At 35.0% G+C, this 27,670-nt stretch overlaps 2 protein-coding genes across 2 annotated transcripts in view; one reads left to right on the top strand and one right to left on the bottom strand.

Moving 5' to 3' along the window:
- Positions 1–27,670, bottom strand: part of LOC149575627 (putrescine-binding periplasmic protein-like protein) — a 188,505-nt gene that overhangs the window by 85,984 nt on the left and 74,851 nt on the right. The gene's annotated exons all lie outside the window — the stretch shown is intronic.
- LOC149575628 (uncharacterized) lies at positions 93–1,067 on the top strand. The gene is made up of 2 exons (XM_089812240.1): positions 93–171; positions 307–1,067. Exons 1-2 carry the CDS (start codon positions 138–140, stop codon positions 888–890), a joined length of 618 nt encoding a protein of 205 aa, XP_089668366.1. The 5' UTR covers positions 93–137; the 3' UTR covers positions 891–1,067.

Raw genomic sequence — 27,670 nt, 5'->3', positions numbered from 1 at the left:
AGTTCAAGGCGGATGCGGAGGTTCTCACTAGCTTATAAACAGTGATTCAGAGGTTGAGTAGCGATGAAGATAGCGCTGCTGCGATTGCTGAGCTAGACCAGTTCAACAATAAAGAGGGGCCACTTTTCTCTAGCAGGATGGCCATAAATGCTCAGACAACACTACAGCCAGGTAAAAATTAAATAATATATTCAATGTTCATGAATCTAGATTCTAATCTTAAAGTTGATTATGTAATTTTAGAGTTAACTTGTAATTTGTAAATGAGACTAATTGTTTCTATTTTCAATTTTTCCCTTATTGCAGATAGATGGTGGCAAATGTTTGGGGCCACAACCCCAAAACTTCAAAAAATTGCCATTCGTATTCTGAGTCAGCCAAGCAGCGCTTCTGGATGTGAGCGCAGTTGGTCCATGTTCGAGCACATCCATTCGAAGAGGAGAAACAGGTTGACAGTGCAGAAGTTGAATGATATTGTCTTTGTTCATTACAACCTCCGTCTTAGGATCAGACAAATTTTGGGCATTGACTCCTCTCCGATCATTCTAGAGGAGATTGATCCAGAATCAGAGTGGCTCACAGAGGTTGTGGATCCAGTCTTCACTGAGGAAGACTGTGTGTGGGTTGACCAGGTGGATATAGAAGCTGAGGCAGCTAGAGCACGTTCTTCAGGCATTGGTAGACGCACACGTGCACGCACAGGCACAGGCCCTAGCGACGTTCATGAGCCCATCTTACATGCGGGAGATATGGCTCGGCAGTCCTCTAGGACCTACATTAGACGCCTTGCTACTAGGCAGACTGGATACTCAGAGGCTGAGGCTGAGGCTGCAGCCGAGCTTCAGGATGATGTTGAGGATGATGATGATGACTATGAGTCTGAGGCTTGAGCTGGAGCCTTGTTTTTATATTTTGTTTACAGATATTGATACTGAATCATTGATAGACATATGTTTCAAACTTTCATGGATCTTCATCTTAGATTCTTACATACATTTATGATTTGATGTCTTATGGATCATCTTACATACATTCTATGATTTAAATCATTGTGATCATTTGATTTCTATTTACTTCAGCTAGCCTACAATTTACATTTTAGATAACATAGTTACATATGTGATGGATTTTATGTTCCATGTTTATGTATGTTAAGTTTTAACTTCTATTTGATGATGTTATAGTGTGTTTAAGTTGTATTCAATAAAGGGTGCATGAAATAAGTTTTAAATTGTTAAAATCTTTAAATTTAAAGGGTTTTTTCAAATTTGCCGATTCATCGCCGATTCATTGCCGATTCACGATTCGATTCGGCCTTGCCGATTCCGATTCTTGTTACTTTGACAAGAACACCAATTTACCATACCAAGTATCATCAAACTCCAACATTATATTGGGATGTTTATCAAAAAGATGCTATACAAATCAATAAGGAGACATCAAAGGGATTAGTTGGGATTCTATTGCTGTAGGCAGGCCCTTGTATTTGTAGTGATTCAAATTGGAGCTCTAATTTTTATTTAGACCTACAAGTTGCATCTGCTGATTAGGGACACCCATATATTTTATACACTTATGTCATTCCATGGTTGAACTTGGAGACTTTGGGCATTTTTGTTATGATTCATATATAGTGTTTATTATGCACATTGACAATGAAAGCATTTAAGTTTTGTTAATTTATTTGCCAATTGTCATCTAAAATCTTAATTTAAGTCTGTTGCTTTGCATTAAGCTTCTACAATGTCTATGATGAATCATTTATCAATGTCATGATATGAATATTTGAAATTTTTGTATAATTTTTAAAATTTCCATACATTTTGATGGCTGTCTCGTGTCATCCCTAAAAAATGGTCCATGAGTAATCTTGTACTAGAAACACATAATCTGCTGTCCCCGTCCCCAAAAATAGGGAAACATAGAAGCATTTACCTCCTTTATATTGAGATGAACATATTCCACACCAACACTTCAATAATGTTCCATAATTTTAAATTTTTAAGTTTCACTTGGTCGGAAAGTCAAATTGGCAAGACCACCGATTGCTATCATATAATATTTGGTTGTGTTATTACAATGAGTTTGTTATGGTAAATCGCTGTTGTATTAAACATATTACAATAATAGATAATAGTCTATTATTAGTTAATGGTCATTTATTGTAAATATCTAGTTAGCTTAAGTTTGCTTTCGCTTTTTTAGTTCTCTATTAGAATAGAATGTTTCTATTCTTTATGATTGTTTCCTAAGGAAACATCTTTTGTATATATTGACCTTTCGGTCTCTATTAATAACAAGCAAGTATTTTACTAATTACTTCTCGTAATATGGTATCAAAGCCATAGAACCTTTTCTATGAAAAAATTTTCTAATAAAAATTTGAAATGAATTTTCAGTGTTTTTTGAAAAATTTAAGTTTGTCGAAATTGGCTGGTTTCTTTCAAAAAAATTGTGGCCCTTGCTTCTGCTGAAATCGTGTCTGTTTGGGTGGCATTTCTTTGCAACTCGCACCCAAGTTTCGTCTACAAATCGCACAAGTTTTTAGTCATCTTTAGCTTCGTTTCTCCTCTGAAAATCGTGTCCATTATTTCCCCCTTCTGTGGACGCATTTTTAGCTGCATTTTGAAAGGTTTTTTGAATCACAACTCTGTTTAGGTGCATTTCTGCAACCTGTGTGACGTTGGAGGTCGACCTACACAACAAACACCATTATTTCCTCTAGATCATAGATAGATCAATTGTATTTAGTGTTGTCCAAGTTTTTTAAAACCCTCAACATTAGATTCACGCCCAGAATCTACCATTTTTTTCTACAACATTCGTCATTGAAGCTCTTTTGAAGACCTGTATGTTTTTTCGAAACCCTAATTTTTGGCCTCGAAAATTTTTTTTGGTTTCAAATTCTTGGTGGGTTTTTCAAGAGCTCAACTAGGTCGTCATATTTTTCTAGGTGCCTCAATTTTCGAGCCAGCGGATCTAAAAAACAACACCATATTCCTTCTGAGTTTTTCGAGCTCTCTTCTAGGTCACTCTAAATTTTCTAGGTCTTCTATTTGTTTGCCTCAAAGAATGTGCCTCCAAAGATTTACACAATTTTTCATTGAAAAACGTGCCATGGAATCTCTGACAAACATTCTACTCGAGCACAACTCCAAACTCAATGGTCGGAATTATGGCACTTGGAAGCAGCGAATCATTGCCATTTTTTAATATCAAAACACCAATCAACTTTACTAGGTGTTACAAAGCGTCCGACTTCTCTTGGTCCTGATTAAGATACAGGGGATTTGAATAATCGAGAGGCGGTGATGCTTCTCAAATTATCCGTCGCTGATAATCAGCTTTCTCAGATTCCATCCGACAAGACAGTTGTCAAGATCTAGACACATCTCAAAGGACTTCTTGAGACTTCTGACAAAAGCAGAGCCTTCTTTCTAAAAAACACTTTGTTTTCTATTGTCATGGATAAGCGCACCTCACTCCAAGCACACCTGAATTGGATTCAAGAAATTCGTGATTAGTTACTTGCCATCAGTCACAAGATGGAGGAAGAGGGTATTGTGGTTATCACTCTTCGGAGTTTACCAAAATCCTATGAGCATTTTATCAAGACTCTCAACATCACGTCTTCTGGTGTTGATTTGCAGTTCACTAATCTTTGCACACTGTTGCTTCAGCAAGATCGGTGGAAACAACAATTCGGTAGTAGCTCCACCTCCACCTCCATATAGCAAGCCTTTGCTGCAAAATCCTTTCAAAAGGATAAAGGAAAGTTTCAGCAATCATCTCAAGAGAAGTCTTCTACTCTAGCATCAGATGGTTCCCAAAAGAAGAACATTGAATGCAACTACTGCCACAAGTTTGGACACATGAAGATTGAATGTCAGAAATGCTTGGTTGCACAATCTAAGCAATTAGGTTCACAGTTCAAAGCGAACAGTGCAGAGTACACTGAGCAGACAGAGTCTACCTTTACACCTTCATGGCTAAAAGACCTGCAAATCATGTGAAGTCGTCTGCCTGGTACATTGATTCAGGAGCTTCTTGTCATTTCACTCACTACAGAGACTGGTTTACTAACTACCAGCCTTATTCAGACTGTTATTTCTGGCGGCAGAGAAGAGTACACGGTTGTCGACAAAGGCAACATTCAGTTTCAGTCCGTTGAGAGGAATCTCATATTCCTTGATGTGTACTACATTCCAGGGATGGAACTAAATCTACTCTCGGTCAATCAATTGCTACGACATTCTCCACACCTAGATGTCACCTTCAGTTCACATTAGTGCACCATCACTAATCGAGCGACTCAGTCTACTATTGCAGTGGGCATTGAGGATCATGGTCTTTTCAGACTTACTAATTATGGTGATTCTCGAGACTTAGCGATGGCTGCTTGGCAGTCTTTTATCAACACACTTTGGCATCAACATTATGGGCACTTCAATGTGCATTATCTCTCACAGCTTGCTCGGGATGAGCTTGTTCTTGGATTGCTAGAGATACAGACCCAACAGCTTGGAGTTTGTGATGCATGTCAGGCTGGGAAGCAACATCGCACACCTTTCACCAATGGTGATTCATAGCACACTTCTCAAGTATTTCAGCTTGTTCATGCCGATATCTACGGCTCTATGGCCACTCCTTCTGTTCTTGGGTCCAGATATTTTCTGTTGTTTGTTGATGATTTCAGTAGAAAAATGTGGGTGCATTTCCTTAAAAAGAAATCAGATGCATTTCTTGTATTTCTCAGAAGTTTAAACCTTTAGTTGAAAAAGAGTCTAGGAAATCTATTATTACTCTTAGATCAAACAATGGGGGGTGTTCTAATGTTTTCTCTAGCTTCTTGGATACGCATGGCACCAAACACCAGTTAACCACACCCAACACACCACAACATAACAGTGCAGTTGAACGTCGGAACAGGACAATCACCGAGATGGCTTGATCCATGCTCAAACGCAGACATGTTCCGAAGAAGTTTTGGGCAAAAACAATTAACACTATAGTTTATCTGTTGAATCGGTCACCCACAGTGGTGGTCAAAGATAAAACTCCAGAACAGGCCTGGTCAGGTCGCAAGCCAAGAATTAGTCACCTAAAGGTTTTTGGCTCCCTTGCTTTTGTTTGGATCCCTGATGCGTCATGCACCAAGTTGGATGCCAAGAGTCAGAAACTCATGCTTGCTAGATATAGCAGTCTTCACAAAGCCTACCACCTGATCAATGTTGAGTCATCTCGTCTCATCTACAGTCGTGATGTAGTCTTTGATGAACAGCGAGGACCTTTCATGCTTGTTTCTCCTATTCCTGATCCAACAGACCAACCTATGAAGGCTCATGATTTGGGAGTTCGACTTCCATTAGGTCCACCTGATGGGAGGGCTCCAGCAGCTCCAGTTATACTAGTGATTCCTGTACAAACACCTTCGGCTTCTCCTGCAGGATCACCTCGATTTGTAGATGCTTCACCTAAGTTTGATCCCGAATTTTCTGATGAGGAACCTAATCATCAAGCATCTCCTGATACTAATGTTGGTCATTCTCCTATCCAGCCTAAGTGGTGGGCTAAGACACTTGTTGATCTTTGTGATGATGGGCTCATTGATGGGAGAACTACTCGGAAAAAGAGCACAACTACAAATTTTGTTAACTTTGCTCTCATGGCCAACATTCACAGTGTGTTTGAACCTCAAACATATTCCGAAGCTAAAGGAAATCCAGAGTGGGAACATGCTAATGCAATCTGAACACCAGAGCCTGTTGAAGAACAACACCTGAGTCCTTTCTCATCTTCCACCAAGGAAGAAACCCATTGGCTGCAAATAGGTTTACAAAATCAAATACAAATCAAATGGTACTTTGGACAAGCAAAAATGGCGAAGGGCTTTTCTCAACGACAAGGCATTGATTATGAGGAGACCTTTGCTCCTACTACAAAGATGAGCACCATTAGATTAATCCTAACCATGGTAGCACAGTTTGGCTGGAAGGTCCATCAGATGGACGTCAAGAGTGCTTTCTTGAATGGTGATCTCCATGAAGAGGTCTACATGACGCAGCCTCCTAGTTTCAAGGTTGTTGGTAAAGACCATCAGGTTCTCAGATTGGTAAAAGTTCTCTATGGCTTGAAGTAGGGCCCTCGGGCATGGTACATAAAAATTGATAAGTACCTCAGTGATCAAGGCTTCAAGAGGAGTTCTTTAGACTCAAATTTTTACATCAAAACTACAGACAGTGACATCATCCTTCTGGTTATTTAAGTGGATGATCTGATCATCACTGGCAGTTCGGCATCTTTGATTCAAAGAATCAAACAGAATTTATGCCAATCTTTTGATATGACTGACCTTGGGCTCATGCATTATTGCCTAGGTGTTGAAGTTTGGCAAGAGTCTTCTGGTATGTTCATCTCTCAATCCAAATATGCCAGGGCCCTGTTAGACAAATTCCGTATGCAAGATTACAAGCCTGCATCTACACCTGTGTTAAATCCCAATTTTTTACCCAATTTAAAATGTTCATATAGCCGTTGAGGTTCACATGAAGTCAGTTGACAGTTAAATTTGTTATAATCCTACGAAATGGTAAGATGGTTAGTCATTATGATTTCATATGAAGATAACATGCTAGGTGATTATTTATCATGAATTCATGGAATTGAAAAGGTGGTTAGCCATTATGATTATATATGATTAATAACTTGTTATAGTAATATGATTTAACTGCAGAGAATTTTATTGTACGGAGCACGTCGAAGGGGTGAAAGCATTGTTATAAAAGAATTGGGCATAGGAGCATCGCCATTACTGAGCAAATGGGTATGAATCATAAATCACCATAGTTTAGGACCTAGCCACTACATAACAGGATACACACATTAGACACACATGAGCTATTAAATAAACATTTAGAATATTAACTTAATTAATGCATACCTCAAATGGCTTTTGGTTGACTTTTCCACCACATCATTATAATACATATTTATTTTTGTACACAAATATAAAATAAATGTGACATCATAATATATTCTTATACAAGATTTCATTTATTTAATACGTACATTTAAATGCATGTACAAGAAGATAAAATAAATCTTCAAGGATGAAACATGTAATTAGATATACATATTTAAAAAGGTATGACCTTGGATAAACATTTACTATGTGCCATCTTAATAAAATATATTTACGTGCAAGTAAATATATATGTTTATAATATTCTTTTGACTTATAACCTTCGAATACCTTTCCTTATTTATTCAATTCTTTACTTGAAACCGAAATGCACACTCGGCATATTATATCGGCGTCCAAGAAGGCGAAACATTTCTTTAGGAGTTACGGCTTCTTGGAAGCCTTTGAGAAATCAAATGCCTCTATATATTTGGGAGCCGTGAGAAATCGAGAGGAAGAATTGATTTTCTCTCCCTATTCTATTTTTGATTTATCTCTGCAGTATTTGTCATGTCCTTACCTTCTCCTTTCTACCTCCGCTGGAAGTCGTGATTGTTAATCACTCAGAGCTATGCATTTGGAATTACTCTAGTGGAAGAACTGGATTGTTAGTGCCTAGCCAAGACTCTTCCTTCTTCCAACAACCAGGTTATGTGGTCAATTTTCCATAATCAAACGATATATATATTTTCTTTATCAAATTACTACTACATTTGTACTTACATCAATAAGGTATATTTCCATGAAATACTAAACTTCATCTTTGTTTGGTGTCACCGAATAGTTTCTTAGTGAGCCAGTTATTCCCATGCTGAGTCGAGATCAATTGTTCATGTCAAGTCTATACATCTTTAAATATTTACTACTGTATGATAGAATCGAATTTGTATTGCTACAAGTCTTAAGATTATTTTCCTCAAGTTATAAAAGCTGATTATATATTGGAACATGTAATTTTCATACACTAGCTGAGGATCAGCAGAATGAGTTGGTTTACTCTGAGATATAAACACCAATGACTCACCCAGTTGTATGGCCAAGGAAGAAGTGAAAAGGTGATAAAGAAATCTGCAATAACATGGAATCAGAATCAGATATAACAATTATATATTATTTTAAAAAGGAAAATTATTTAATAGCTTATGCATGTCCAATTCATTCTCTGTTGTCAAGTCGAGTGGTGTGATTAAGTACCAGGACGCTCAATGGCTAACAAGGTGTTTCATGTCTATTCCGAGTAGGGAGGGTCTTTCTAGTTAGAGAAAGTGTGGGGATAAGTTGAAGGTCCATGGTTGGGTGGTTAAGCCCCTGACAATGTTTCCCCTCTTCACAAGATGTCACAACGTGCATCAAATAAAGATAAGTTGACTATTCAAACATTTATTGGTAACAAGTATTTTTACTTTCATGATATTTATACAAGAAGAAGATATGATGGATTAATTTATATTGTTGAATTCAGTTATTTTCTTTGATGAAAGCAACCTTTCTCGTCAATGTAATTGGTAACCAGTTAGATCGGTTGACCTTCCAACTGAATATGGAATATATCTATAGGATTGTTATTTTAGTCTTTCATTTATAAAAATAATGATTATGAGCATATCTTCTAATTTTATGTTATTGCCACAGTTGGCAATAGGAAGAAAAGGAATGAAATAGAGGTATCTAATGCCCCAGATGATACAGTGGTATATAATGTTCTAAACGATACAATGGTATCTGATGACTTAAATGATATAGTGGTATCTGACGCCCAAATGATACAGTGGTATCTAATGCCCTAAATGATCCAATGGTAAATATATGCCCTAATTAACACAATAGTATCATGTATGTGATGCCCTAAATGATTCAATGATAATGGATGCCCCAATTGATACAATGGTATGTGATGCCCTAATTGATATAAGTGGCATTTAATGGTAATCGTCATTTGATTTTGATAAAGTGGTAATGGATGGTAATCGTCATTTGATCCTAAGTGGTATTTATGGACTAACCTAGGTGTTTGCAGAAGCATCCCTAGATTGATTTCGGTTTCGAATTCCATGGTATGTAGATTTTAATTTTCATAGTAAATTCATTGATGGTGTCTTCAATTGTTAGTTATGAAGTTCCGTTTAACTAATTGTAACAATTAATCGCATTCCCGTGAACGTAACTGATATAACTGTCTTCCTATGAAAATGAGGTAATAACTGTATTTCTTTGATATGTTAGCTATTAGCTAAGACCCAAGAAAAGTGGTTGTTACACTATGGAGAAAGGTCTCCAGTTATCTGCAGAGTTTGATTCTCCTTCCCTCAATGATACTACATACAGGCAATTGGCAGGCAACCTCATCTACCTCTCTGCTACTAGGCCTGATATCAACTTCGTAATCAGCTATATTTCATGCTTTATGACAGCTCCTAAGGTTGATCATTGGATGGCAGAAAAGTGTGTGCTTTGTTATGTGAAGGGAACTTCAAATTATGGACTTCTATACTCTCGAAGTTCTAATCCTAAACTCGGTGGGTTCACAGATTTAGATTGGGCAGGCTTTGTTGATGATAAAAAGTCAATGTCTGGATATGCGTTCAGTTTAGGATCTGATGTAGTCACATGGACCAGTAAGAAGCAGCAGGCAGTTTCTCTCTCCTCTACACAGCCGAATACAGAGGGACTGTTAAGGTAGGATGTGAAGCTATTTGGCTTTGTCGAATGCTTGGGGATATGCAGATGTCACCAACAGGACTGACTACTCTGTTTATTGATAATGAAGGCGTTATCAAGTTAGCACGAAATCCAGTCTTCCATGAATGAACCAAGCATGCAAATATTCACTGTCATTACATACAACAGCTGGTTGAAGATGGGACTACCGATTTGCAATATGTTCCTACCACAGATCAGACTGCAGGCATTCTCACCAAGCCTCTTGGTCTTGATAAGTTTGTCAAATTCAAAGGACAGCTTGGTGTTCTAGATATATTAACCATTTAGGGAGCGTATTACGATAATAGATAATAGTCTATTATTAGTTAATGGTTATCTATTGTAAATATCTAGTTAGCTTTAGTTTGCTTTCTCTTTAATAGCTCTCTCTGTTAGAATAGAATGTTTGTATTATTTACAATCATTTCCTAAAGAAACATCATTTTATTCTTTTGTATATATTGACCTTTCGGTCTCTGTTAATAACAAGCAAGTATTTTACCAATTACTTCTCGTAATAAAACAGAGGTGATAAAAGTTCCTGATATAGACTTACAAAGACAATGTTTCTATTATGAAACAATTAAGAACTAAAGATGAAAAATAGAAATTATCTAAGAAACTAACGACTAGGATGACCATTGAAGAAACATTACAATATTCTAATACCCTCCCTTGATGGTCATCATCAAACTACCCTATTGGAAAGTGTACATGTCTTGCGGTCATAGATTCTTCTGAACATTTTGCAATTGATGTGACCCTCCTCGGAACTATAGAATGTCAATGACAAAGAGTAGCCAAAATGCCCCCTTCTTTAGAATTCTCAGCCACAAGAGACAAGAGCTTGCCACTAAGATGGTCTGCCACTAACCCTCCCAAAATTTGCAAAGCTTTTGATCAAAAATCATCAAAAAACATCCAACTTGATGTTAAATAACAAAGTTGTTCCTCCCTATAGCTAAAGACACACCGAGAACAACAACCACAATTTTGAGGAAAATTTGGCAAACTCTCCAATTTTTTGTTGAACAACAATATGCCCTAGAACAAATTACAAAAAGTGACCATTTTTAAGGAAAAAATCCCCAAACCCAAGATTACAAATCATTGTTTTCCTTCAGATAAAAAAGGTAGAAACCCACAAAAGAATCCCACGCAACTTTGTGAATTACAGAAGCCAAAACTGATTTTTGAGGATAAAATCAAAAAACCAAACAGATGGCTAGCACAATATCTAAAAAGTGGATCAATATACAAACATCTTTAAGGAAAAAACAGTAAAATCTTTCTAGAAACCAGAGAGCCCTCCCTGACATGAGCAAACCTTTAATTTTTGAAGGAAAAATTATAAGGGGCAAAGTTATTAAAATGCACTAGAAATTTTTTGAAGGGAGAATTTATGAAAACCAAGGGTAAAATTATAAAAACCCATCAGAAATTTTTGAAGGGAAAAAATTATGAAAACCTATCAAAAAAAATTTTAAAGAAAAAATTACGAAAACCCTTCAGAGAGCTCTTCATGAGGCAAAACACGAGACTTTGTATAGTGAACAACATATGCAAGAAATATGCAACTCACAAAAAGCACATGCAAGCAACATACAAGTACCCTAAAAAATCAAGGACTCTTGCTTAGAAGTTAAATCAGGAAATTGCACAATCAAAACCCTCAACAAGGATTGTGATTTTCAGCCAAAATCTTCGAAGACAAACCACAAAATTTTCATAAAATACCTCCAACAATTTTCATTTTAAAAACTGATAAACAAATTTGTAGAAAAAATTCGAAATTAGAAGAGGCTCGAATTTTTTTAACGAATTCATCAAATTTTATAAATCCCATCGACCCGCTCTAGTACCATGTTATGGTAAATTGATGTTGTATTAAACATAACAAACAAAAGCTCTTTATATAGATTTATAAAGACTATATTTCTATTATGAAACAGTTGTGAACTAAAGACAAAAATAGAAACTTGTTAATAACTAGAGACTAACTAAGGTGACCATCAATGAAACATTACAATACTCTAATAGAGTTCTAAGTCATATTCGAAACAAGGTTGCATATATTTTTCATATTTTTCCCACCAAGTGAAACTTGTGTCCCAATGAGGACACATCAGCAACCACAGTAGTGCCATGAAGAATATTAGACAAAACCATAATTGCTTCGACTACTTCTTATATGAATAACAAAATGCTTGCTTCAACTAATTCAACCACCTTACATATCTCACTCTTGACAAATATATATTCATTTCAAGTTTTCATGCTTCTAACGAGAGGGTAATAACTTATGACTATTTTCATCATGTTAAAAGACAAAACTTCTTACTCTTAAAAAGGATTTTAATCTATTAACAAAGAACAACTTGTTGTAGAATTCTTACTTAAAAGGTCTTGTGATTTTCTTATAAGAATCTTATAGTTTGGGAATAATCAAATAATTCTGAATCAATTGGATCATAAAATCTAATACTCAAAACTAAACATTATACATTACTAACTAGGAACAAAATTCATAGAACTTCCACCATTTCATTTTAATTTCAGTCATGCTTACAAAAGTATACTCAGTATTTCAACTTGCATAGTACATCGTAATAGCCAAGGAAGAAGGGCCTTTCAAGTAAACAACTATACTATGGTTTAAAAGAGCAAATATGCAAACCAACATAAATTAATAGATATCGAAAGTTAGATGAAATGAGACAAAATGTATAATTAATGAACTTTTGGAGTGATTAGCATATGCTAATCTAGCTCTAATGCCACAAGAAATTAAATCTTTACGTTACTAATCATCTCAGATAAAAATATACTATAAATGAATATTATTACAAGACGCGCGAATTCAACAAATTACACAATATATACATGAGGAAAACCCATCTAGATTAACAACACCATAAACCATATTTTTATTATAAAATACTTACACAATTATTGTTTACTATTGTATTTGATAAATTGAGAAAGTTAAAAATAGTAAAGATGACTCTGCATGCCAAATACAAGTAAAATGTATCTTAATTTGCTCATGATATTTTTACAAAGAAAAAGACCAAAGATGGTCAGCCAAGGATTACAATTCATTTAGCTACACCATACCACTTTCCTTGACGAAACAAAACATATTTAAAGGACCTGGCAATTGCCAAGAACACAACCATCAACCAACCAACACTTACAATGACCCAAGAATGAAAACAAACTTAATTTGGATGATTGCTATATCATCAAATAACCAATATTATCAAACATAACAATAGGCATTGTACACTAACTACAATTCTATAATAAATTCATATAAGACACCTAACTTCTCACTTTCACATAGCCAATAACAACTCTTGCACATAGTGATAGATTTTTTTTATAAATAGCCAAATTGAGTTACTTCTTAATGAGAGAGAAGATTCTTAAATATACAAGAATTTACAAGGGGTGGCAAAGTACCTTAAGAAATTCCAATCACACCTATTCAACACTACCATTTAGGTCAACTATCAAGATTCTCTATGTAACATGCCCCCACCCCAACATTTTTTCTTGTAGGTTATCACCCCTGTCGCCTTCAATCCCGTAAGTCTGCCATAATATAGCTATTTACCAAGTTAATCCAGGTAGGGATTGATTCTTCTTCTCCAGTGTCATGAACTATAGCTCCCTTCCACCATAATCCATAACTCAATGCAATTCATTGAACCACCCTTGCTGCAATGTTGGTACTAGTATAACATGGGGAGACCGCCTCCCCCCCCTCCCCCCCCACCAAAGAAAACCCCAATGTCTTTGAGGCCAAGGCGCACTAGGATGGGGTACATCGTTCCAGCAGCAACACCAGTCTTTTGTCATTCCGACAGAGATGGGAGGACGTCCTGGCGTCCCTTGAGGGGACAGGGGAGTGGGAATGGGTCCCTCAACCCCTTCAAGGGACAATCAGGTGTCCCTCGTCCAATAAAAATAAAACATTTTTTTAATATTCTTTTGGTCGTATTGAATATCATATTGGATATCATATCAAGTTGCTCAATATAATCATCTTTATGATGAGATACTCACAGTTTTGATATCTATGACTATTATTATTTAATATTTATATAATGAAGCTAAAACTCCTCCATTTGTTGATTTGAGTAATTAAAATTTTATTATTTATTGTCCAATGTTCAATGCAATGTTAAAGTATCTAAATTTTAGTAACTTAGTACTTATGTCTTATATTGTTATATATCTTTTCATAACTAGAATATAAGTGCCACATGTATAGCACATACCCCCCCGCCTTCGTCCCTCACCGTCATCACCCTGCCATCCCTGAATTGAGGCCCCTTTGACCCCCTACCTGGAAACTTGTCCCCCTTTTCCGACATCTCCCCATCACCTATGGTAGTGTACCTATGTCTACTATAAAGCAAGTATATAAGCCTGTATAATCTATTTATCCTATAGCTTGTTTCAAATACCTTATATAAGCTCAAGCTAGGGCCAAGTAATCTAGATATAGGGCCCCGACATGGTCCCTATGAATGATCAGAATCTGCTTGTGACAGTAATGCACATCCAAATCTGGGTGTTGGGATCGACTGGAGTGTACAACAGACTTGCATCACTAATTCAAGAAAACGTTGGGTACAAGGCTTCAATAATGGTCCTAGGGGTGGGTGGACTTCTATAGATTGCACCCAACAAGCGTGCCAAGCCAAAGTGGGGATGAGAAGGCTAAACAATCATTTGGTAAATGATTACAAATCTAATAGTTTATTAGATATTAATTATTGAATGGTGTATACTTTGTAAAGCATTTGATTATCATAAGGTTTTAAAATCTTATATAAAAACAATATAAATGTTATGAGGGCATGACCCTAATAACATCATTGTCTAACATTTTCATCACCCCCTTGAGCACCACTAATCCTTTTTTTATCCCCCCTCAAAGGCAACTGTAGCACTTGGATCCATCAAATCACAATAGAAGCTTTTTTCATTTTGAACAAGAACCTTTAATAGAGTCCCTTGTTCTTTTAGCTCCAACTACTAACCCAATGTAACCAACCTTAAAAAATTAACCCAAAGGAATCAACCCTAAAATTTTCATTCCAAGAGAAAGGCAAGCTATTAGAGATATTTTCTGAGTGACAATTGATCAATTCTAATGAGTTAGGATCTCTCTTGTTGTCAATCCAACCCTTTGCTTCTAAGTATTGGGAACTAGGGATAGTCTCAAAGAAATTCTTATCAAAATAAGTAGAATTGTCTACCATGTTTATGTTGTCAAAATATCATCCTAATCAATAATATCATGTAAAGGACCTCCAAGAAGATCTTGAGAATCATTTTCCAAACCCGCCTTATCAACAACAAGATCCATGCCATCCCTTAATCTATTTCAAAAAAAATGCTCTACTTTGCTCTAGCAATCTTTCAAATGTAATAGAATGTATTCGAACTTGCAAGGAAATGTAGACAGAAACAAAGGATGTGCATAAGGATATCCAAGTGGAAATGAAATGCATACTAGGAAGCTTAAAGTGAAATGAATTACATGAGCACCATCATAATGAAGTGTGTAAAGCACAAAATACCCTCAAATAGATGGCAAAGGAATTAGAAGTGTAATATAATGAGGACCAAAAACTATTGCAGGATCTGAAGAGATTGCATTGTGTTCTTCTAGCAAGGACAACCCTTGAAGATCACTATCTCACTTCCAAAAATTTGTCAAAACTCCAATCAAGCTTAAAAGAGACCTTGCAAGGACCTTGTAATGTCCCCTTTTTATGTAACCTCAGGAATAATTTAATTGATTAGCATTAAGTTGTCAAAACAAAAGTAAATTTAACAACCATCAATTTCAAATGTTTGGAAAGAACATAGAAATAATCAATTAATTGAATTTCGAACAATACTAAGTTGTTTGAGAAAGTGTTGAATTCACCATGATTTTTTAATGGACTTATTTTGCGTCAGTGGGAAATTATAAATGGAATAAAATAAATATTATAAAGTGTAATGTCCCCACTATTAGGGTTATCTTGGGACCAGTAATTTCTGCAAAATAGATGTCAGAATTCAACAATAATAGTTTAAACATACTATTCTACACTCCAACTTAACCCCAACCTTAAAGACGTCAAAATTCGACAATAATAGTTTAAACATACTATCCTACACTCCAACTTAACCCCAACCTTAAAGACGTCTCTAGATCGGGTTTGCTAAAACTTACTTATTCAACCGTCTTATTTAGAGTGCACTCCTTAAGGTTCACACATACATATGTTGACATCACCAGAATATTCTATTCATTATGTCAATCTCAAGCATGTTGGTCAGATGGAAATTTATGTCAATCTCAAATACCAACATTATAGATATTATATCCATTTAAATGGTGTCAGCCAAACAGGAATTATACCCATCTCTGATACTGACACTAAATATCCATCTCTATAGTGTAAGCCAAATAAGTAATTACACCCATCTTTGATATTTACACTAAGAGTTTGTGTTTCACCTCCATTGTGTCAGTCAAATAGGAATTTACCCACCTCTGATACTAACACTAGGTGTTTGAAGTTTCATCTCTATCATGTCAACCAAATGAGAATTTAACTCATCTCTGATACGGATATGAAGAATTTGAGATCAATATATTTCCACCATAAGAATCATTTGATCTTTCATAAAATATCAAATACACACATATATAGTCCTTCATGTATAAAATAGAATAATATAATACTTTCAAATGAAATGAAAATAACATAATTTAATTATAAAATAATATCATACCTTTACCTTACCTTATAAGCCCATTCATGTATCTCCCTCTTTAACTCTTTATTAACTTGGAGTATTCCCTTAAAAAGTTTTATTTATTTCATTTTCAAGCACACTTTAGTGCTTACATGGTCCATTCCCCTATAATTTCGGATTTCTCCCTTTTCCAAGCTTAATAAGTTTTCCTACTTCGCACGAAGGATGCATAGTATCATAACTTTACTATTTTAGTGTTCTCCCACATAATTAATGGTAGTCTTTGTTTAGACTCTATATGAGTTCATCCTTGTTAATTTCTGGGAGAAATGCGTCCACTCTTTCCTTGATTATATAAGTGCCACATTCTCCCCTTTACCTTTTCCTCATTGTCCATTTTGGTTCGATGAATAGAAGAATATGTTTGTTCAATACAATCAGACATATCTTCCCGATATATATATACCACGCTCGGAGGTACATAGCAAAACTTGCAATGTTAAGTATTTTTTTTTGCCCTTGTTTTGCAGAGGACACGTTAGCTATGGATAAGTGGGTTCCCCGATCAATCTGTCCTTGTTTCTTTTTTTTTTGCATGCTTTTTCCTTCTTGTGTATTCCCTTGACTCCTCTTTGATATCCCGATATATATTTATATTCATTGATTGTGCTGATGATCTCGCTTCATAAAGGTTTGAGCCCATCGAAAAGGTGGCAAAATAAATTATTATTATTTTGATGCAGTAAGAGAATATTAATGTGAATATATAGTATTATTTAGTTAACATATTTACTAGGATATAGTAAATGAATTATAAATTGATATTTATTCATTTATAATAGTTGGATATCTAATCTCTTTATCTGATTTTTTGACACTTTACTATTGATTTATTGATGTTGATTTGGTGAAGTGTAATTTATCTTAAATAATTATTTAATGATCTTATTTATTTATATAACTAGTTACTATGTATATTCTTTTAATTGGTTTACGATTTGGTATCAGATTTCATTATTAAGGGGGAATATTGCATAAAGTCACTTATGAGAAGCCTAATAGTTAAAAATAATTTTTTTGAGAGATCATTTGCATTATTGTTGGTTTTAATATTTTTTCTTGGAGACCTTAGAGATATTTTGGCTCATGGTTTAGAAAGCCCTAGAACTAAAATCCTTGGGTTTCTTCTAGCTGATTGGACAAAAACCCATTTTAGCCAACCTTGGTATTCATATTGATATTGAATTACTGGGATTTATTTGTAGATATTGTCATTAGTGTTCCCAGATATAAAGTTATAAAGTTTGAAGGCAAGCATAAAATTGTAACAGCACGAGCCATTAAATATATTATCATCTCAGGTGTTGTATGTCTTATGGAGGAAGTTTAAATATAATATTTATCACAACCTTCCATAACTTGTCAGACAATTAAAGACTCTAATGTGTTGAATTTCTGGTAGCTGCAAGATAGATCTTTTACCTATTGACAACTTGCTAAGGTTGTCATGGTGTTCTCTAATCTATTCTGCTCTTTCTGTGTTCGCAATTTTTGCCTCATGTTCCTTGGAGACTTTCTCGTGTTCAGTATTTCTCTTGTGCGGTTCATATTTGGCATTATGTGTTTAAGGCTCCGTGCTTAGTTGGCATAATAGTTCATCTTTCTCCTTCCTATGCCCGTGTTCTTCTTTACGGATGTTGGCATGGCATCAGTTACATGCCATTCATCTTCATTGTTCGTTCCATTCTCGCTTCATGGGATTTTTCTTATTGTTGCATTAATATAGTTGTCAGTTTTCTTCTTGATTGTTTCATATTCCCATCGGTTACTTGTATCCCAAAAGGCATTGCTTCATTTTTTCTATGAGTTGGTTCATAGTTGTTTCTGTGATTTTATTATTGTATTGCCGTGAGTGTCATCGAGGGAGCGTATCAACAATAATTGAATATTGTCTCATAATATCATTTTCAATTATTAATGCCATTTTCAATGTTTGGGCAGAACTTTATATGTATTGAGACTTCTGTGATTTGAAATCTGTAAATCATGACTTCCTAAAAAACAATACTCTGTTGATGTTATTTGCTCTGATCATTGAGTGATCATTGAATGTTGAAGACATCAATAAAGGACAAAGATTTTTGTAATCAATTTTTTAATCTGAATAAAGGAAGCATCTTTATGTGGGTTGGGTTATTTCCCTCAGTCCCTCAGAGAGGAAGGTTATTCCCAAGATAACTCATTGTGTTATCAGTTGTTTCTTAGATTTTTTATTTCTTTGTTGCTATATTATATTTCTGGTTCATAAATTTAACATGGTATCAGAGTGGGTCTAAGTAAACAATCCAGAACCACATGTATTGAGTTATACTTAACCAGCTATTGACAATGGTGAACGGTCTGAAAGTGGAAAACAAATCAAATGGTTCTTCTACCTTCTCTTCATGGAAGTTAAGGATTCTGATTGCTCTTGAAGAGAATGATCTTCTAGACAATGTAAACTCTGATGTAGCAGAACCTTCTGAAGAAGTTGAGAAAGCTCAACGGAAAAAGAGCAAGATCATGACAAAGAAGATCCTAATTGATTCAGTTAAGGATCATATGGCTCCAATTGCTAATGTATAGTTTAGTTGGATATAATAATATTAGAAAATATGTTGATGTAATGTATTTATTTTATTGTTAGTATTATTATTATTGCACATTAAATATATTTACTTGTGTGTGTGTGTGTGTGTAATTTAATTACATATATTAAAATTGATATAGTTAATGAATTATAAATTGATATTTATATATATATCAGTCAATTTGGCTGGGTTAATATTAGTTTATTTTTTGCTATATTGTGATGTGACTAAGTGTTACATCCCAATTTTTGACCTAATTTAAAATATAGCCGTTGACATTCACATTAAGTCAATTGACAGTTAATTTGGTTATAATCCTATGAAATGGTAAGATGGTTAGTCATTATAATTTCAAAATGAAGATAACAAGCTAGTTGATCATTTATCACGAATTTGTGGAATTGAGAAGATGGTTAACCGTTATGATTATTTATGATTAAATAATTTATTATGATAATATAATTTAATTACGGATAAATTCTTTGCAAAAAAGATGTCGAAGGGGTGGAAACATTGTCAAAAAAGAATTATGCACAGGAGCATCACCATCACTGGGCAATGGGTTGAGAACTTAGCAACTTGAAACAGGATACATCTGTGGGACCCGCATGAGCTATTTAAATAAATAATTTAAGAAACATAAATAATTGAGTTAAAATTAAAAACGTACCTCTAAGGATTTAATATGATCTTTCACCTTATTATTATAATAGATATATTTATATACGTGCATATAAATATAAAAATCATTTGGCACCATTTTATTATAATAATTTAATAAAGTGATGCTACCTTGTTAATATATTTACATGTACATATATAAATATAATATTATAATAATATTCAAAATATAATAACATTTGAACTATAATATTCAAATTATAATCTTCCAACTCTATTCTTTCCATTTAAATTTCTTGCTTTTAACCGATTAACATTTGGCATGAAAATCAATTTAATATTTAGCAATTCAAATTGTCTTATAATCTTCCAACTTTATCTTCCAACCATTTAAATTTTCTTTGTTTTAATCGAATTAAAACATTTGGAATTTGAATTTGCGTATAATCTTTTTGTAACCGATGGAAGCCAAGAAGTCATGGCATGTTCCTTTATATGAAAGCCGTGAGAGGAGTCGTGCACCATATTCTTTTCTCCCAACCTCCTCCTGCTTTGCATTTTAAAACTTCAATGCTCCATACCCCGACTTCTCCTCATTTTATTTACTGCCAATACTTGCAATACCGTCCATTGAAGCCTTGATCAAGCAGTTCAAGTTATTGCTCCTTGTCATGCAAGCATTCCGACTTCCTTTATCAATTTCGGCTTCCCATTAATTCCATCTTCTTGCACATAGCTTCTGGCTTCATTCTCTTTTCAAAATCTCTGCAATTTATGGCAGCATCACTCTTGTTTCAGTCTCTCGTATGTATCATTCTTCTAAGGATTGATATAAATACTGTGATTACACCTGAAGGAAAAGGAAAGAAGTGCAAATACAAAATTGTTTAGCAAGTTCCAGACCCCGACTTTTACATACTTGAAGCACCGACTTCCATACATTTCAAGCACCTGTCTTTTCCATGGTACCAACCACAAATTGAGAGCAACATCTATACTAGGAACCAGCGTTTAAGGCAGGTTGACGAACTTTCAGCAAACACCATTCGTGTTTCAGAACATATCAGGTTATGTGATTAACCCAAAACCAGACATTGCGATGTAACTTCTACCAATTTGCTACAGCTCTTCCATTTTTTATAGCAGTATGCTACAATACTTATTATGATAATATCTTATTTGATATCTGGTTGATATTACAGAATAAATTCTCTTTAAAATAGATTAGATCATGGGAAGTGATAACCAAATAACCATAGTATGGATCCATGAATCATTACACCACTGGATATTAGAATTAAACAATCAATTCTAGAATCTTTAAAGAACATAATAATGTAATCACAGATTGTGAAATGTTGGATGTATGTAATCTTCCTGAATAATTGGCAGAGTTGTCTTCTCTAGGATTCTGAACACCTGACACTCACCCGGCTGTGTGGCCAAAGAAAAGCGTGGAGAGGTGAGAGAGAAATCCGCAATAACATGAAACAATATCAGTTATGACATAACAATTCTTATCATTATTAGTTTTGAATTATTTAATAGTTCATGCATAATCCTGTTATTGTAATCCCCTGTTGTCAAGTCAAGGGGTGTGGTTAAACACCAAGATGCTTAGTAGATGACAGATGTTCCAAGTCCAATTCCGGGTAGGGAGGGCCTTTCTCATTGGAGATTGTGCGGGGAATAAGTTAAGGTCTGAGGTTGGGTGGTAAAGCCATTGACAATGTTTCACCTCTCCCCAAGTTGTCGGAAGTACAACATACAAAGATAAGTTGTACATTAAATTGTTGTCGGAAAACAGGTATTATCACTTTTATGATGTATATGCAAGAAGGTACAATTGATTGAGTTATATTATCATTGCAGTTATTTTTACACTAGATGCGAGAGATAGATTTATGGATTGTTTTTATTTATAAGAATATTAAAAATAAGCATATTTTCTAATCTTGAGTTATTGCCACAATTAAGCAATCCGACAGAAAGAAATGATACAAATTTGAAGCCCTAATTGGATACAGTGGTATCTGAAACCCTAATTGATTCTATGGTATCTAATGCCCTAAACAATCTAGTGGTAACTGAAGCCCTGGCCCCTAATTGGTACAGTGGTATCTGATGCCCTAAATGATCCAGTGGTAATTGATGCCCTAATTAATACCATGGTATGTGATGTCCTGATTTTTATATAGTTAATGATAATCATCATTTGATTTTGATTTAGTAGCATTGGATGGAAGTCGTTATATGATATTGTTATAGTGGTATTTGTGGACTAATCTAGGTGATTGCAGAAGCATCCCTACAATGTTTCTTGGTTCAAATTCCATGGTATGTGGATTTTAACTTCTATAGTAATTTCATTGATGGTGTTTTCAGCTCTTCGTTAAGAAAATTTGTTTAACTAATTTTAACCATCAATCTCTTTCATATGAATGAAACTGACTTAACTGGCTTCCTATGAAAATGATATAATAACTATATTTCCTGGATATGTTAGTTGTTAATTAAGACCCAGGAAAACTGGATATTACACTAAGAGCCAAGTTTGATAGGTTGTGACTCCCAAGTCACGTCTATCAAACATGACCCATAGTCATATATATATTTTGCGAACACATTTGAATTATGACACATGAAACATAAGTAAAACAATCCACGCCTTTAGTTATCTTCACAGGTTGACACATCTTCATCTATAGTCTTCAGCAGTCGAATGTAGTGAATACATTGTCTACATCACCGACAACCATCAGTCTCATCAGACTAAGAATAGATATTGTGCAAAATCATTGAACGAAAACATTGAAGTTACCAAAGTCATTTGCTACTCATTAGTCATCGAATCGAAAACACATCAAATGTTCTAGGGTTCTTCATCAGCGTTTATTGGTTGACCATGCCTATTGTCATTCACATCAATTGCTTTCAACTAAGAGTACCGCCAGTCACATAAGAAAAACTACTGATATCTTGTAGATGGTAAAGTTACATCAACGTACTTGTTTGGATCTTAAGTGATTCATAGAATCATAAATATATAAACCATGATATATGTTAATCTAACATTCTAATCAAAAGGGAATCAAGGATCAACTAGATTAATCAATAAATCAATGAATATAAATTTGAATTTAGATAAATCTGATAATAAAATCAACACCCATTATTTCAAAGATGAGTTCAGCCCAAGAGATGTTTCAGACTCTAAAGGACCTGTACAAATTCAACAATACTAGCAGAGCCCTAAGACATCAACTTCTACATGTTAAAATGGCTAGAGGAGAATCTGTTGTTTCATACTTCATGAAGATTACAGAGACAAAAGATCAACTCAATGCAATTGGAGAGTCATTTGCAGATAAAGATTTGGCCATGCTTGCCATGAATGGACTTTGCCACTCTTAGGAATCATTCATTCAAGGTGTCATTGGGAGAGATGATCTTCCTAAATTTGAGAGGTTTAGAGTTGATTCCATTAAGGAAGAACGAAGACTAGAAGCTAGAGGCAATGGATGTAAAAATCATAATGAAGATGATCATGTATTAGCTTCCCGCACTTCAAAGGGGAAAGGAAAGAAAGGTAATTTCAAAAGATTCAGAGAGAATAATTTTGAGTCAGTCCTTGATTCCAAGAAAAGGAAGGATCTTTCTAGGATCCAGTGCTTCAGATGTAACAAATTCGGACACTTTGCTAGAGATTGTACATCGAGATCAAAGCCTCAAACAGCTGCTACAAATGTTGAGAACTCTTCTCCTCAAAGAGAGTCAAATGAAAATTTTGAAGGATTCTTATCTATTTCTACACTTTCCAGTAATGTTCCTAGTACCTACTAAAAGTGACACATGGTTGATTGATAGTGGAGCATCTTGTCGCATTACTAGTTATCTTGAGCACCTCTCTAACTTGAAGAAAAAAGGTTCTCATCATCAAGTTATCATTGGTGATGATGCATGTTATTCTGTGAAAGGTATTATTCTACTTCCTTCCAATTGGATTCTCGAGTTCCTCTTCACCTAAGTGATGCTGTTTTTGCTCCTGGAATTAAGAGGAATCTGATTTCTATTTCAAGGTTATAGGACAAGGGTTATCATGTTGTTCTTTCTGATGTAAAAGTTCTTGCATGGAAGAAGGACACCAACATTTAGTCAGCTTCGTGAGATTGGTGTTCGTCATGATAGTCTTTACAATCTTTCAGCCCGTCCTATTCAAGCATTAGCACATGATCTTCAAGTTCCAATGAGCTGTGGCATAAAAGGTTTGGTCACTTAAGTTTCAGAATTTGGACTTCAATGGAGAAGGTGGTGGTTGGTCTTCCAAAAGCTGAACTAAAACTATGAAGGTTTATTATGCAAGGGATGTGCTCTAGGTAAGAACGTTAACACTACTCTTCATGGTAATGAAAGTAGAGCAAAGGAAATCCTTGAGTTACTTCATTCTGATTTGTGTGGTCCTGTGTCAATTGCTTCCCTTAGTGGTTTTTGGTATTATGTTACCTTCATCGATGACTTTTCTCGTAAGTGTATGATTTATTTTCTTAAGTCAAAAGAATCTGATGAAGTGATGTCCAAATTTTAAGGATTTAAAGCTCTAAGAGAAGTTCAAGGTGCAATCCCTTGTTAATGAGTTCTTCTCTGTCAGAGAAGTTCAAGGTACAATCCCTTGTTAATGAGTTCTTCTATGCGAGGGAAGTTTGAGGTGAAATCCCTTGTTCCACCCTCTGGGAATAGCTATGGTGGATCCACCCTCTAGGAGTAGCTATGGTCGATCCACCCTCTAGGGGTAGCCATGGTGGAATTCATGTGTGTGACTCCATGACTTAATTTTTTGTTTTTTCTAATTCATCCTCTAAAAGTAGCTATGGTGAATATTGTTATGCTGAAATAACAATTCTATTGAGAAAATCTGTGAAGAGATTTTTGTTGACATTCTTTTATATTGCAGCTATGTGTAATTGTCATGGGATGACAAGTGGAGATCTCTCTCTTGGTAAGAGAAAGAGTTGAATTTTTGGTAGCCGTGCAATAAATCTTTTACCTATTGACAACTTGCTAAGGTTGTGATGATGTTTTCTATTCTATTCTGCTCCTGTTGTGTTCACAGTTTTTGCTTGAGTTCAGTATTTCTTTCATGCAGTTCATATTTGGCTTTATGTGTTTAAGGCTTTGTCCCTAGTTGGCACAATGCTTCATCTTTCTCCTTACTACGCTCGTGTTCTTCTTCTCAGATGCTGACATGGCATCGGTTACATGCCAGTTGTCTTCATCGTTGTTTCCATTCTGACTTTGCAGGATTTTACTTATCGTTGCATTGATACAGTTGTCGGTTTTCTTCTTGATCGCTTTATATTCTCAATGGTAACGTGTATCCCAAAAGGCATCATTTCATTTTTTCTGAGTCAGTTCATAGTTGTATCTGTGATTTTCTTATTGTACTGCCATGAGTGTCATCGAGGGAGAGTATCGATGATAACTAAATATTGTTTCATAATATTAAGAGTACTGTTGTAGCAGGCGATTGTGTGTTCAATATTTTGGAAGATTAGAAGATCATATATATTTCATTTTCAAATATTAATGCCATGCTCAGTAAATGATCATAACTTTATATGCATTGAGACTATTCTGTGATTTGAAATCTGTGTATCATTGAATGTTAAAGACATCAATAAGGAGCAAAGATTTTTGTAATTGATTTGATAATCTGCATAGAGGAACCATCGTTCTGTGGGATGGGTTATTTCCAGAGGGTTTTTCCCAGGATAACTCCCTGTGTTAGTTGTTTCTTAAATTTTGTATGTTTTTGTTGCTATATTATATTTCTGGTTCAAGAAATAAAAAATAATGGACCTAACTTTTTTTTAAGACATATTATAGTAAATAAGAGAAGGTTTCATAAACCGTGTCGTAGGCTCTTATTAATTCAACTAAAGCTGGCACAGCACCTAAGGAAGGGATTGCAACCTTGTTATTTGCTATGCCCATACATATAAGCTGCTCTATAATTAGTGGCATTAGTCTAGAGTTGAGTATTTAGCACAAAAGAAGAAATTTTAAATTGGAATTTTCCAAGGGTCCGGTCAAAGTATAGAAGAATGAGTTTTGATGTGGAGGTTTGACCAGCCAACAGCACATTGGCAAGTACCCCAAGCACCTCAAGTAAGTCAACCATTTAAACATTAAAATATAAAATATTGATGATTTATTTAATAAAATAATTGCTAATGTGAGTTCTGAGTATATATACTTTCTATCACCAGAAAATAGGATAAAAAGAAGAATAGTCAAAGCAATATATGATGCAATTGCTCTGTGTTTTGACACAAATTTCAATATTTGAATCTACAGATTACATGCTATATTATATTCCTCAAACAAATTTGCATATACACAATCTAACCAACTGTTTGCCAAAAGTGTCTCTGAGCGAGAAATCAAAAAAATTGCATGTCAGAGTATAAATAGTGAGTCCTGATGTGGAGGTCTGACCAGCCAACAGACGATTGGCAAGTACCCCAAATATTATATTCCTCAAACAAATTTGCATATACACAATCTAACCAGCTGCATACCAACTGTCTGACAAAAGTGTCAGTGAGTGACAAATCAAAAAAATTGCATGTCAAAGTACATAGAGCTATGTTCCCCGAGGATGCGTACCTGGCCTAAAAATAGGAGTTTCAGAAATGGGGACATCTCGGGGACGGGGGGACAGGTATGGGACGTCCCCCAGCCATTCCCAAAAAACGCAAATTACCAGGGGACATCCCCAAAACTCAGGGACGGCTGGCCATACCGGGTACAGCTAGCTGTCCCCAATTTTTTTTTTTTTTTTATTTAAAAAAATTATGCAAAAAAATTTTAAAATGAATATTAAAAAATAATTTTAAATCTCCTTACCCTTCGCCGAGGTGAGCCCCACCCCTCCAAATGCAGTAGAGGCAAAATAGGACCAGCAGTCTGCATTTTTCTATGTTATGTTTTTTATGTTGAACGTGAACATGATTATGATACATTGATACTTATTACTTTATGGCAACCCTCTAACCTTTGGGCATATAGCTTTAGGCATATTCAGATTTAGATTTTCAGATTTATCATGTTTATCATTATGATATTGGTCACTAATATTGATATGCATTTTGACAATTGAGTACTGAAATCGGATATTATTTTCTAGATGGCATTCAGATGTTGTATGTTATGGTTCTATAATGTTTAAATGACATGCTTTGTGCTTAGTTTCATATAAATGACATGTATATTTGCAAATTTCAATGCATATTTTAAAATTTCCCTATATATATAGCTGTCCCTGTTTGTCGTTCCCCCACCCCCCCCAAGATCACAAAAAAAAAATTGCCGTCCAAGAAACCCATCCCGCCGTCCCCGTACTGGAAACTCGGGGGAACATAATAAAGAGTGAGTTCTGATGTGGAGGTTTGACCAGCCAACAGCAGATTGGCAAGTACTCCAACCATCTCAAGTAGATCAACCATTTGGAATATTCATTATTGATGATTTATTTAATAATATTATTGCTGATGTAAGTTCTGAGTATATTTACTTCGTATCACCAGAAAATTGGATAAGGAATAATTGTCAATGCAATACATGATGCAATTACTTTGTGTTTTTTACCCAAATTTCAATATTCAACTCTACAGATTTAATGCTATATTATATTCCTCAAACAAATTTACATGAACACAATCGGACCAGCTGCATACCACTGTTTGACAAAATGTCTGAGTGAGAAGTCAAAAAATTTGCATGTATATCAAATATCTGGGTACAGGATATTACAGACCAGAACAGAATGGAGCTACTTCCACAGAATGACCCTCCTTTAGTTTTCATGTAAGATGCAGCTAATAGTAGAAATTATGAAAATAGATACCACCTGCCCTTTTGATTTGAAGATGAATTTTCCCGAGTTCTTAGGAATTAAAAACTTAAAGACAAAGTATTTAAAAACATT

Source organism: Cupressus sempervirens, chromosome 2 (assembly GCF_028749045.1).
Source record: "Cupressus sempervirens isolate cs-2001-9-10 chromosome 2, ASM2874904v1, whole genome shotgun sequence".
Classification (NCBI taxonomy): domain Eukaryota; kingdom Viridiplantae; phylum Streptophyta; class Pinopsida; order Cupressales; family Cupressaceae; genus Cupressus; species Cupressus sempervirens.
The sequence above is the reverse complement of the archived record's forward strand: the minus strand, read 5'-3'. Positions and strand labels throughout refer to the sequence as shown.

Excerpts from the sequence above, each read along its gene's own strand:
- LOC149575628 (XM_089812240.1), top strand. The coding sequence starts at position 138 with ATGGCCATAAATGCTCAGACAACACTACAGCCAG. Across the intron at positions 172-306 it reads TCAGACAACACTACAGCCAG|ATAGATGGTGGCAAATGTTT; the intron begins GTAAAAATTAAA and ends CCCTTATTGCAG.